Source organism: Setaria viridis, chromosome 5 (assembly GCF_005286985.2).
Source record: "Setaria viridis chromosome 5, Setaria_viridis_v4.0, whole genome shotgun sequence".
Classification (NCBI taxonomy): domain Eukaryota; kingdom Viridiplantae; phylum Streptophyta; class Magnoliopsida; order Poales; family Poaceae; genus Setaria; species Setaria viridis.
In genome coordinates this window covers 43,069,370-43,082,253 of record NC_048267.2, presented here as the reverse complement: position 1 = coordinate 43,082,253, position 12,884 = coordinate 43,069,370, and the positions used below count along the sequence as shown (strand labels likewise).

At 45.6% G+C, this 12,884-nt stretch overlaps 1 protein-coding gene across 1 annotated transcript; it reads left to right on the top strand.

Annotated features, from left to right (window-relative positions):
• Positions 1-358: 358 nt before the first annotated feature.
• On the top strand, positions 359-8,334 carry LOC117856728 (sister chromatid cohesion 1 protein 4). The gene is made up of 15 exons (XM_034739101.2): positions 359-591; positions 751-901; positions 2,646-2,904; positions 2,989-3,083; positions 3,166-3,215; positions 3,502-3,551; positions 3,869-4,692; positions 4,818-5,156; positions 5,232-5,376; positions 5,880-6,016; positions 6,200-6,954; positions 7,129-7,162; positions 7,411-7,519; positions 7,607-7,736; positions 7,833-8,334. Exons 2-15 carry the CDS (start codon positions 778-780, stop codon positions 7,929-7,931), a joined length of 3,150 nt encoding a protein of 1,049 aa, XP_034594992.1. The 5' UTR covers positions 359-591; positions 751-777; the 3' UTR covers positions 7,932-8,334.
• The last annotated feature ends 4,550 nt before the right edge of the window (positions 8,335-12,884 follow it).

Below are 12,884 nucleotides of genomic sequence, written 5' to 3'. Positions count from 1 at the left end.
ACGTGCACGGGTGGTTGTGTCTCCGCGTGACACGAGACAGTTGCAGAGACACGGGGGGATCGAACGGCCCAGATTGCTGCGCAGGCCAAAGCACTTCGTCTCTCTAGTTCCACAACCACGCCCGGTTCTCGCACGGTTTCTCGCGACATTTATTTTCTCCTCAGCCCGCACGGTCACTCACACTGTCACAGAGCTCGAAGAGGAATTTGCGTATTTTGCATTAAACCCCAACAAATATCACATACGACACAATACCCTCAGAGCGTTCAGTACGAGGGCTCATACGGGATTCTGCAGAATTATAGGGGTAGGATCACGAAACGTGTTGCACTTGTCTTCGACTTGCGGAGCTCCTCCCAAGCCCAAGTCGCTGCTGCGAACGCGAGTGAGTCCACAGACTGCCAGGTCCCCAAAAAGATCCCCATTTTTTTCTCTCCCAATTCGACCTCAGTTTCGAACAGCTCGATTCCTCGCGCCCGACTCCTCAGATCCCGCCACCCCGCGCCAATTCCATGCGGTTCTAGGGTTCCCGCCCTGGACTCGCGTGGAGAGGAGATCCATCCCCACCAGGCTCGAGTTCCTCTTTTGCTGGTAAGGAAACCCTAGCTTGCTTTGGGGTGGGTTGCTTGTTTTCTGCTGCAAAAGTCTCTTCTTTGCTGATGGGAACCCTAGAATCCGAACCTTTCTTCCTCCCCTTTCCTTCCAATTTGTGTTGGATACTAACAACGGTTGGTTTTTCGAAATTTCTAGGGTTCTGCGTAAGGAGGGGAGGCGGAAATGTTCTACTCGCAGTTCATCTTGGCCAAGAAGGGCCCCCTCGGGACAATATGGATTGCCGCGCACTTGGAGCGGAAGCTGCGAAAGAATCAGGTCGCGGACACGGACATTGGCGTCTCCGTAGGTTGGTGGCCTTGCCTGCTGTTTCAACGATTTCAATCTAGGGTTTGCACTCTGCTGTTAAGTCTGCACATACTATGACCTGACCTGTAGTATTGTACAGTTCTGCTTTGCTGTTGCTCGTTAGTGCTGTAGCTCCACAACAGAACAAAAATGCTAACTTTGGCTGTTGGCTCCACAAGTGCCGCAACAAAAATGCTAACTTTGGCTGTTGGCTCCACAAGTACCGCAACAAAAATGCTAACTTTAGCCCATTTATGGGTTTTCTGTATTTATCCCCTCACCTATAGCTTCTGCACCACTACCTCTGTGTCTGAATCATCATGTTTACATGGCTGGAGTTGTTAGTAGTTTTTTTAGCCCTTTATGTGTTTAGGGCTCAGTAGATTCTAGTTGCTGCTATTGGAGGCATAAAAAGGGTAATTTTTTTTGAGCTGTCCCTTCATGAACATTGTGGTAGAAAATCACTGCTCGGTAGATTTGGCAAGATATTTATCGCGGTGCATTTAACAGTTTCCATATCACAGTTTTATGGCCTGCTAAGGCGGTTTTATTGCCAGCTAGGGTTAAATAACACCAACGGCTCTTTTGCTCAGTTATGTTGGTTGTAGCTGCTCTCTAGGATACTAAGTCTAAAAATTTACTAGCTTTTTGCATTACAACAGAAAATTGGCCTAAAACTGAAATTTAAAGATCACCGTATTGGGAGTAGTTTTCAGGTAAAGCTTATTAGAACAATATAGAATTCTTGCATCCGCTGTTGTGCCTATGACACGTGGGAAATAACTCATCATTCTAGCTTGACTACTGTGACCTTTTTACCTATGGATAATAGTTCATCATTCTAACTATACTACCGTGTGACATATTTTTATTTTTCTTTGCATATGGTTTTCAGTTTGTCCCTTCCATATTGGGAGAGGGAGTTTTTAGTTCTTAATGCTTTTATACATACTCAAGCAGCTTTAGTCTTGGTTACTCTGGATCTGGAGAAACCCAGATCTGTTATCTGTACACTAGTGTAGCCTGACAATCACAACTGCAACATTTTTTTAGGATCACTTTCTATCCCTATAAATATGAAGGCTTTAGCTGTTGTGGTCTTATTTTTTGTGATCATGATTGGGTTTCCCATCTTCTTTTCTCGTTGCACATGTGAGAATGCTTATGACCTAATATGATTACTTTTGATTGCGTCAATCGGTGCATCAAGCCTATCCATATATTTCACCAGAAAGAACTGTATGTACAACATGAACAAAGGATGCAGCTGCTCTTATGATAATGTGGGCTACGATCCAGCCCTCTAAATCGATAATGCCTGGGTAGCATGAGGGTTTGAGTTACTAGAGTATTTCTTGTTAACAAATTAGCATACACGGGCAGGGGGCACAGTGGTAGCAGAGTACATTTGTTGCATTTTAAGAAATGGAAATGAAGAACACATTGAATTAATATTTATATATAATCAACAGTCTATTATGTTGTATGCTGTCATACCGGAAAGTTTTCTTTACTGCATACTCAATATTTAAAACCCTTGGTATGTTACACTTTTTTCTTTAACAAGCCAGTAGAGCATATTTTACCTTACAAGGCTGCCAGCCTCTCTGGGCAAATCTTCCATAGTACAGCTGACACGGCAGTGTGTAGAATTTAATGCTAGTATCGGTGTATAGCCTAACAATTCTGCACTGTACATTTTCTAGGATTCCGGTTTTGAAAATTGACAGCTACTATTCCTGCAGATTCAATCATATTCCCTGATGTTCCAATTGCACTTCGGTTATCAAGTCATCTTATGTTAGGCGTGGTTAGAATCTATTCTCGGAAGGTGAACTACCTATTCCACGACTGCAGTGAAGCTTTGCTGAAGATAAAACAAGCTTTCAGGTCCACTGCTGTTGATCTACCCCCTGAGGAGTCAACTGCTCCTTATCATTCTATAACACTGCCTGAGACATTTCATCTTGATGATTTTGAACTGCCAGAAGCTGCGTTTCAAGGGTAAAACTGTGTCATCTGTTTTGATATGTTCACTGTTTAATAATGCTTTTGTCAGTTTTCTGAACACTTCCCACTATGATCCAGTGACACTGATCATCATGTGAGCACAAAAGAACAGATCACTTTGCAAGACAACCCAGAGAAAACAGGGTATTCAACATCCCAGTTTGGCCTAGATGGTTGGTCCTGACTCTGTCCACATCTTGTCTGGATTCATTTCTTATATAGCATTTTGATCATGTAAAGCATTTAAATGTGCAGAAAGATTTGGTGATGGCAGTTCTTCACATATTGGCTTGGACTTGGAGGAGGTACGTATTTTTCTTTTCTCCATTTTTTGTTCCTGAGAGTTTTCGTGCATGGTAAGTGCTGAATGCATGTTGGTACTCTGGTCCATCTTACAGTAGACTTAGCAGTTTATTTTAAGTTGAGGTTTTGGTGGTTTTTGTTTGTTGCAGATTAGAATAAACGAATAAGGCACAATCTGTCTTGATAGTGTTATTAATCTCTTATATTTTGATAAAAGAGCAGCCTGACTCTATGGTACCAGCATTGATACTTCCTCTTTAAGAGCTGATTATATTTATTTGTTATCAGGAACTAATGCTGAACAAGGATCACTCAATTCATCTTGAGTCTGATGATGGGTAAGATTGCCTCCTTCATTATAATCTCATGTGATTTATGTTTTTTTCTTTTCAAAGATCTGTGTCCTTTTTCACATCCAAAGTTTTGATATTTGTGGTTTTCCAGGATCGGTTATAAGTTTCCTTATGCTGCAACAGTAGGATTGTAAAGTTTAATGATATTGTCAGAGACCAGTTATCTCTGTGTATAGCTACTTGTATTTTGAAATACCATTTGTCATGACATTTCAAATTTGGTGACGTTGCATTGTTGCCCTTTTAATCATATTTCGCTCGAGTTACACTGCTTATATCTTTCTTCGTTTGCCTCTCCCCAGCATTATCATTCAAGGTCGACCATCAGTTCCTTCTACCGATATGGACATTGATGATAACCAAAGTAAAGACGAAACAGCTGAAAGATGCAACAACATGGATGATGGGCCTTCTAGTCAAGGAAAGCTAAGTCCACTGAATGCAGATGATCTAGGAGGAAACAGTATTCCTAACTGGACTGGTTACAATGCACAGACACCAGATTTGAATGATATGCTATTGCATAATGAAGGTATTGCAGGACCATCAGCTTCATACTATCAACCCAGCCCCTTCCCTTGTGATGAACCTGCATCACCAGAGTTTATTAGTGCTCAGGCCCCAGCTACACCTGGTTTAATTGGAGAAACAGTTCCTTCCAGAGTCCATGAAAGTCCTGTTCTGAGTCCACAGAGAAAAGCTTCACCATCAAGCAATGATGAAACCGTGAAGGCCAGCACTCCCGCTGCTCCAGGCTCAGATTCTCTCCATTCAGCCACAGCAAATGCCACTGATGTTGTGGGTGCTGAGGCTACTGAACTTGGATTGGCAAAGCCTGTGCAAGTTGAGTCTTCTGCTGTTGTGCAGGATGATGTTGTATTGATGCAACAAGGCACAAGTGAGGATTTGCCATCCCATGCTCAAACATCAAACCTGGAAGCTGCTGGTGATAAGTTGATCTGTCCTGATGACATAGCTGCATCTGGTGAAACTGTAACTGTTAATGCAACCATTGAGGATCTACCTTTGGCTGTAAATGGTTCTGAGCTATGCGTTGATGGTTCTACTGAGCCATCTGTGATGGAGAACCCAGCACAAATTGACGGGCTATTGGTTGATGCACAAGGTAATCAGTTGACATCCATTTGTTGTTTTTTATTTTCCCCATGCCATGATCACTAACAGAGCTGGAGTACCATTTTTGTCTAGAGAATAATGTGCATGTAACTAATGCGATTGTGCGAAGTGCAGATTTTCAACATGAAGTCCAGGCAGTTCAACAAGAAGTGGCATCTAATGATAGACCAAATGAACTAACTTCAGAATTTGCTGAGCCTGAGAAAATGCTGTCAGCTCCAGATGCTGAATTCAATGATGCAAATGACTTGGGGCAGATAACTGCAGAAAAAGGAACAACTGAATCTGATGGAAGTAACAAAATAGGCAGTCTTACTAGCAGAAAAAGACACCTGGAAGATAGCTTACCAGCTCTAGAGAGTGAGACTACTGAAAGGTTGTCTAGTCGACCACGTGGTAAAAGAACTGCTGATTTTGTTCCTGATGATGATGATTTACTGGCATCTATTTTAGGTATGCATGACTTATCCACTGCATTTCTGTTGCCTAGATTTTCTGCATTTACCTAATCACTTAACCTTGCATTAGTCGGTAGAAGGACCTCTGGATTGGCGCTTGGTTCAACACCACTACCCCCAAGGGCATCATCTCTGAAACGCCCGAGGTTGGGATCGAAGGCGGGTACACTCAAGAGAAAAGTGCAAATAGATGATGCCATGGTTCTACATGCTGAGTATGTATATCTATGACCATCAAATGAGCTTCTTGTTGAGAACAAGTTACTGCTTATTTTTCGTTACTGCCTCTTTATCCTGACCAGATATGAAATTCCTATCTCTTTAGTCCCTGGACTTGGTTCTTGTCATATGTGATCATATTTCCAACCTAAAACTTTTCACTGTCAAAACATGGCTTTTACTTGTGCAGAACTGTTGTCCATCTTTGATGTTTTCACTTTTAAGTTTTTTACATTATCACATGTTATTCTTGTGCTCTTTTTGTACAGTTGCAACAATCTTGCTTGTAGAAGCTGTTGTCTTACTCATGCTACGGAAGAGTATATTCGGTTTGCTTGAAATTTTGATCTTGGATATTTCTTTGGTCCTACATTCCACTGTTTGGTTACATTTTCCGTATGCACATGCTGAATGTGTCTCCACAAATCCAATTATAGATTATTTTCCAAATTAACTTGTAACTTGAGCTGACTTGCTGACCATCGCTTTACTTTTCCAGTACTATACGACAACAGTTGATCAATACTGAGGATATACGGCGCATTCGTAAAAAGGCTCCATGTACTCGTTCTGAAATATGGATTATTGAGAAAGGTTCACTGGAAGATGATATATTCCACGAGCCCATATTTTCCTGTAAGTTTCTTGCGATGTCTTTGATTTTCAATTTCCTTTTCCGTATGGCATGATGAATTGAAGTAGGAAAAGATGGAAGCATCTTTAGAGATGAATTAGCTTTGAAGTCTGACAAAGATTATTATTTAGTTCCGATCACTAAAACCATACCTTTGGTTGTGTGTTTTTTTGTATCTCTACTAGGCCTATCTGAGGAGCTAAACAACTTACACAATCGGACATATGGGACTATTGTACACCCCACTGTTCAGAACATGGAACTACAAGGTCAGCTAGACATGTCTGAAACAGCTGCAGAAGATGGCAACATTGTTGGGACCTCTGGTGCTGCTACTACTGGTGACCCACTCCACATGCCAGATATATTTCATTCAGATGCTGTGCTGCCAAATGCAAATGATGCAGATGGTGCCACAGCTGCTTTTGGTTTGCAAATACCTCCTGACAACCAGGTTAACGGTGTATCTAATGATTTTGTTGCCGACACTGTGTTTCAAGGGGTAGCTGAACCTTTAATTGATAATGAGAAAGAAGTGGCAGTTGCTGACAGAGAGCATGCTCAAGTTGATACACTGGATAATGACCGTCTTCAAGATGTTCCATCTGATTTGCAGAGGAGTACTGATGCAAACGGTTCACGCCCAGATGTGGCTCTAGATAGCTCTTCTGGCCAAACTTATGCTCAAGCAGCGGATGACATGACACAGGAGTTTAATCATTTTGTTCATAGTGATGCTAATGTTTTTGAGAACAATGAGGTTCCTACTTCTGAGATTACTGGGGTAGAATATAATCAAGAGGCCTCTGGTTTTCTTCAACCAACAGAGGATGAAAATGCTGTGTCTGCTATGGGAGATAATTCTGGCTTCCAAGAAAACAACATGGATTCTCTTATGGATCTGGATATGGTGAATGACTTTGGACTAAAGGACTGCAATGTGAGTCCATTTATATAACACCCCCCTTCTAAATACTTTGCGAATCTGTTAATTTCTTTTCTTACTACGACTTACTTTTCCTGGTGGCCTTGTTCCAATATCTTGCTGTAGAAGTACTTGCACTTTTTTGTTTAGTTGTTTTTACGAATAACTGGTTTCCTGTTTGGTTTACAGGATTTTGGAAGCGCAATTCATGGTGTTGATACAGGTAATTTTTCTATTCTGATTAAAGCATGGTGTAGTGCATGGAGATTCCATATCCGCAGACCTAGGACCTTTATTTTTCTTTTTTCTACTTTTTGGTGGGGGCTTCACTTAGACTCAGAATTCAATCTCTAGCTTATTGTAATATGGGAAGTATTTTCCCAACCATGCCTGTGCTAGTCTTTGTTGGGCTTGTGCTGTGACAGACCTAGTAAATTTTTTGTCTCATTGTTTGACCTTGTGTTGTTCCAGATTTTCTGAACTATGATGATGATGGGGACTTTGATGACGCAAATAATGACGAGCCAAATCCTGATGAATTCCAGTCTCTTGACAACAGTGGCTGGTCTTCTCGCACCAGGTACAGTTGAGCTAATTGTTATTTCCTTTGGACTTCAACGTTCAGTGCCTTGTTCAACATTTTCATGGTTTGTATATGGCTGTGCAGGGGTGTTGCAAGATATCTCAAGACTTTATTCGATGAAGAATCTGGTCTTGGGAGAAAGAGTGTCGCCATCGACCATCTTGTACGTGGAAAGACTCGGAAGGAAGCATCAAGAATGTTCTTTGAGACCTTGGTATGCCAATTATACCCCCACCCCCTATTCCACAGCTACCTGCTGAGCCTTCCCTGTGTCCATTGGTACTGATTTGCTCTATGTTACATCTGACAGGTCCTGACGACGAAGGACTACATCAGCGTGGATCAACCAAACCCCTTCGATTTTGTGAGCATAAAGCCAGGACCAAAGCTCCTGAAGTCAGAATTCTAGCTTATCAAAGTCAGCTTAGCCTGGCACGATACATACATCTCACCATGTCCATCACACCACCAACAACATTGCAGATGCCCCCACGCAGCCTTGTGACCCCTCAGAATCCATTTTTGTTTGTCGTTAAGTTTATCCTCCCCACTGTAGCATTCTCCCGCGCTGATCCGTTGTTGCTAGGGTTTCAGTAGGATCGATGCCGTGTTGTACCGTTGGCTATTCTTTGTATATATGGCTTTAGCGGCTCCTGTAAAGTCTGCCATGTAATCTGATAGCATCGGCGCCCTCCTAAGTTATTGCATATTGTTTTCGCTTGGTTAAGCCTGTAGGAATTGTATACCTTACAACCTGAGATGATGATGATGATGATGATGTACCTGTTGATTATGTCAGGATTGATTCCCAACCCCTGTTTTGCAGTAATTTCCAATTGACCGTTCTTGTGAACTCTTTTTTTTCCCTGCTGGATCTGGAGTAGTACATCAAAGGGCTCGAATTTCATTCCTCTGTTCAGGACAACCACTATAATCAACTGGAAGCAAGTTGCGATGTTCATTTGATAAAAGGTCCTTGTAAAGCGACTTTCGACCCGTATCTGTCGTAACAAAAGCGGCTGGTAGCTGGGTATGTTTTCATTACAACAAGATGGGGGTCCAAAAAAGAAATCGAGCAACACGAAAGAAATAGGGCGGGGGGGGGGGGGGGGGGGGGGGGGGGGGCGCGGTGGAGGATGAATGGTAAGAGTATGACGAGTAACAAGATCATGTCACGTTGGACGGCGATGCCTCGGGGAGCGAAAAGGAGGCGAGGAAAGCGACCACAAAGGGCGGATCGCAGCGGAAGTCGGTGCTGGAATTATTCGGCCGTCACGATGCTCTCTCGTCTCGGACGGAGGCTCGGATCATCTTTATCGCGACTGCCATGGTCGAGTCGACAGCATTTCGTGAGGAGCTCTGAAGAAAGTCGCGTCTTTTCGGGCGCTGCACTGTGGTTTCTCGTGCGTTTGTTCTCCTACTCCAATCCTCACTGATCTGACGGCTACATCGTACACTGAAACCACTCTGCTGTACAGTGTTCAGTACAGCCGAGTGACAAGCCATCAGCCGGAACCGGCAAATCTTGGCTCTGCACCTCCAGCCTCCACACATCAAGTGTCGGTGGCGTTGATCCTACTGTGCTGGTACATCTCGTCACTTTCTGGAAGAAACTAGTGGCATTTGAAATACTAGTATAGGAAATAAATCTAGTCCATGCGATTCATCATTCGAGTTGGGTTTAAAAAAAGAGACAAGTGCCACGTTTCTGTAACGAATCTTGATGCCCCTTTTTTTTCTTGATTTGCAAGCATGTACTGCTGTACTTGAAGGACATACTGGTAGACGATCCGATGCAGAAAAAGCTGAAGCGTGAGGTTGGTGTGTGTACCCTGTTTATTCTTTTCAATTGGGCGCATAATGCTCACATGCCATGTGGTTCTGTACTGCCTTGTTGCCGGGTAGACGCTGCTGTCTGCTGATCGATCAGCTGCTGCTGATGCATATGCTATTGGTAGCACTGTCCTCATCAATTCCTCAATCATGCATGGGGCATGGCCTCTCACAATGATTAGAGAAGAAGCCTACATTAAATCCACAGCATGGGGTGCAGAAGAGAGAATTGGCCGACGAGGCACCCCCAACTGTCAAGCAGCCGAGCACGCGAGATCTTCTTCGTCAGGCTGCTGGTATCCTTCCCGTGTCCTAGATCAACAGCTGGATTTGACTATTAGCCTGCGATTAGCTTTTAAGCTTCCCGTTTGGACGTAACTGATAGATCCTAGATAGTCTGGTGACAGAGATCGCTCAGGCCGTGCATTGGAATGTCACCCAAAGAGGCTGCGGCTATGCTGGTCCTTGCGCTTTTGAAAAGCGAGCTGATATGTGGTCGCTCCTTCCCAACACTATGCCCAACCCAATAATCAACCCAAGGATGATGCACACTTTGGCATGCTATTTACCTTTTGTCATGAGCTTGTTATCAGTCAGTGACGGCCTGACGGGTGATGGGCTATCAGCACGGCATTTTTGTGAGCCATGACCCTGAAAACGACAGAGAAACAAGAGTTAGGCACTGCACGCATGCATGCACGCAGGAACATTAGCATATAATATATAACTAGCAGCGGTTAATGACCAACCTAATGGAACAAACGGATGAGACAGAAAAGGCTTATGTTGCAACTGCTAAATGTTCCTTTTCGCTTTTTTGCTTACGAAGCAAGGGGAAGGAAGGAAGAGGAGCTGCCGAGGCTGGAGCTGGATGTGGTGGTTTCGGTTTGGCAGTCGACATCAGTGAGCAGTGCACCCTCCAAATCTCCAATGCATCCACTAGACCAAAAGAAGAGAATCCTTTTTGTTGTGGTAAGGTCTAAGGTGAAGGGCCAGAGCAGAGCAAAAAGGCTTGGGACTGCAAAAGCTGGCCCAGAAAGTGCCGAGATAGATTCTGTTGTCAGCACAACAGCAGTATGACAGATTGCCAGTATCCCCGTGTTCGGGCGCTGCTTTGCAGCTGCCTGCTGCTGCTCCGTTGAGAGCAGCGCTGCTGCTGCAGCAGCAGCAGCAGGCAGCGTGCAGCGGCAGCGGCAGCGGCAGCCATCTCTCGTGAGTTAGGTCCAATTTGGCCTGGCTTCGCCAGCTCCGGCTTCTATCACTGTAGCCGGAGCCGGTGGAGTCACAATTTGTGGCTCCTGCGGCAGATGTGAGGGATGGAAGAGGAGAGAGAAAAAAATTCATGTGAACAATATTTGCACAATGGATGACAATGACCGGTCAGAAGTAGTCGCAGCGAGAAGGAACTCCAAACGCGCCCTTGCTACCAGCATTCGCGTCCTCATTGATTGCAGCGCTTTCGTCCTCTCGTGGCCCTAGGACCGCGAATCCGCGATCGAAGAACGAGAGGTTGGAAGCTTCGGCTTGTAACTGTTTGGTTACGCTTCCGCGCTCCCATGTTCGAGAGCGAGATCTCAGGGGAAGGGAAACCAACGTAGCAGCAGGCTCAGGGCTCCGCAGAATTATGTGTGTCCGAAGCCCGGAGAGCGCCGGTGACCGATCAGACGCGTGGATCGGCCGTCGGCGGCACTGACATCCATCACAGATTCACAGTCCCCCACTCCGCGCTGGTCGGGTCGGCGCTCGGCGGGCGCACCAACTCGCCGACCCACGCACCGTGTGTCCGTGGCCGGACGCGGAACCGGAGAGAAATTACGAGGGATATGCCTGCGGCAAGCACCTCCTGGCCGGTGCGGTGCTCGGCAGTTCTGTCCGCCGACGCCGAGGCGGCGGAGCGTGCTGCTCTCTCGGCTCATCATCGTCTGCGCTCACGTCTCTGCGACTGTACTGCGAGACAGCAACAACCGAGCGGCGAGTGCGAGCGCTTGGGCGTTGATCTTTTCAACGTGCTTGCCGGTGGTTGACCCTGCCACAGCACGGCTACTATACCTACCTGCTGTATCCGTCGAGATGGCTATGTGCTGCTAGCTGCCCGACCAAACACGAGTACGGATCGGTCGACTACACCGAGCCGTCAAGTTCGACGACTGCGATTTCACGTACTAGTATAGTAGTATGGTCGGCTGGTCGCATACATCAACTGTCAGATCACGTCGTCGGAAATGAATCCATTCAATGCAAGGCTAGCGTAGCTGCAGCGCGTGCGAGACGAACGGGGCCTCGGGTGGCCGGCGCGCGAGGGGAGCGGTGGCTCCAGTGGATGTGAAAATCCCGTCGTGCGGCCGCATGGGACTGGTGGAGCTCGGGGCGCAGTTGCGGGGGTAAGGCCGACGGAAGATGCAGGCCCCGTCGCCGACGGCTTCAGTCGATTTAGGGGGTGCTTGGTCATGTCAAATCGGATATTTAGATGCTAATTAGTAGTATTAAATATAGTCTAATTATAAAATTAATTACACAGCTGGAGTCTAATTCGTGAGACGAATCTATTAAGCCTAATTAGTCCATGATTTGACAATGTGGTGCTACAGTAACCATTTGCTAATGATGAATTAATTAGGCTTAATAAATTTGTCTCCCGAATTAGTCTAGGAGTTCTGCAATTAGTTTTATAATTAGATATGTTTAGTCCTCCTAATTAACATCCGAACATCCGATGTGATAGGGCTAAACTTTAGCCCCTGGTATCCAAACATCCCCTTAGGCCCTATTTAGATAGCAAGTGCTAAACTTTAGCACTCTATTTGAGGGTGCTAAAGGTGCTAAAGTTTAGCACTTAGAGCTATTTGGATGGGGTGCTAAAGTTTAGCATTTAGAGCTGTTTGGATGGGTGCTAAACTTTAGCACTTTAGTACCAAAAGACAAATACCCCTCCTTTCCCTCCTCTCCTTTACCGCTCCTCAACTTCATTTCCCGTTCGATTCCAATGCCGGATTTGGAGTATGTTTGCTTTGCAATCTCTGATTGCTCCCTTTAAGAATTAGACTCTTGACTTTACCGTTCAGTCAGAGGATCTGCTTCCCCGGAGTGTGGGACGACACGGATGGTTTCTCGCTGATGACGACTCGCACGGCAGGTCCGCGTCCTTCCTTCCGCCGTCGCCGCCGTCGGCGCTGCAGGCTACGGTCGCGCAACCGGGCCTCGCGGGCGGGGGCGGGGTCATGGAGATGGACAGGCGGCTGAACCCCCAGTGCCCCACCCGGTACATCTCCATCCACATCTTCTTGGCGTCGAGCCTGCCTGACGACGAGGTGCTCGCCCGTGCAGCCCGTGTTGCCGCCTCACCGCGGCCGTCCGTCTCCAAGCCCTTGGCGGCGAAGACGTCCAGCCTCCGGCGGAGATGGTATGGGATGTGGCTGTTGATTGAGGATAAAATGGGGGATGGGGTAAAAATGGAAAAACTTCGTGAGACAGATGTATTTTAACGCCGTCAGGGTGTTTTTCCGTTAAAAAGTACGGTAATGGCAGGAAA

Excerpts from the sequence above, each read along its gene's own strand:
- LOC117856728 (XM_034739101.2), top strand. The coding sequence starts at position 778 with ATGTTCTACTCGCAGTTCATCTTGGCCAAGAAGGGCCCCCTCGGGACA. Across the intron at positions 902-2,645 it reads GGACATTGGCGTCTCCGTAG|ATTCAATCATATTCCCTGAT; the intron begins GTTGGTGGCCTT and ends CTATTCCTGCAG. Across the intron at positions 7,163-7,410 it reads AATTCATGGTGTTGATACAG|ATTTTCTGAACTATGATGAT; the intron begins GTAATTTTTCTA and ends GTGTTGTTCCAG.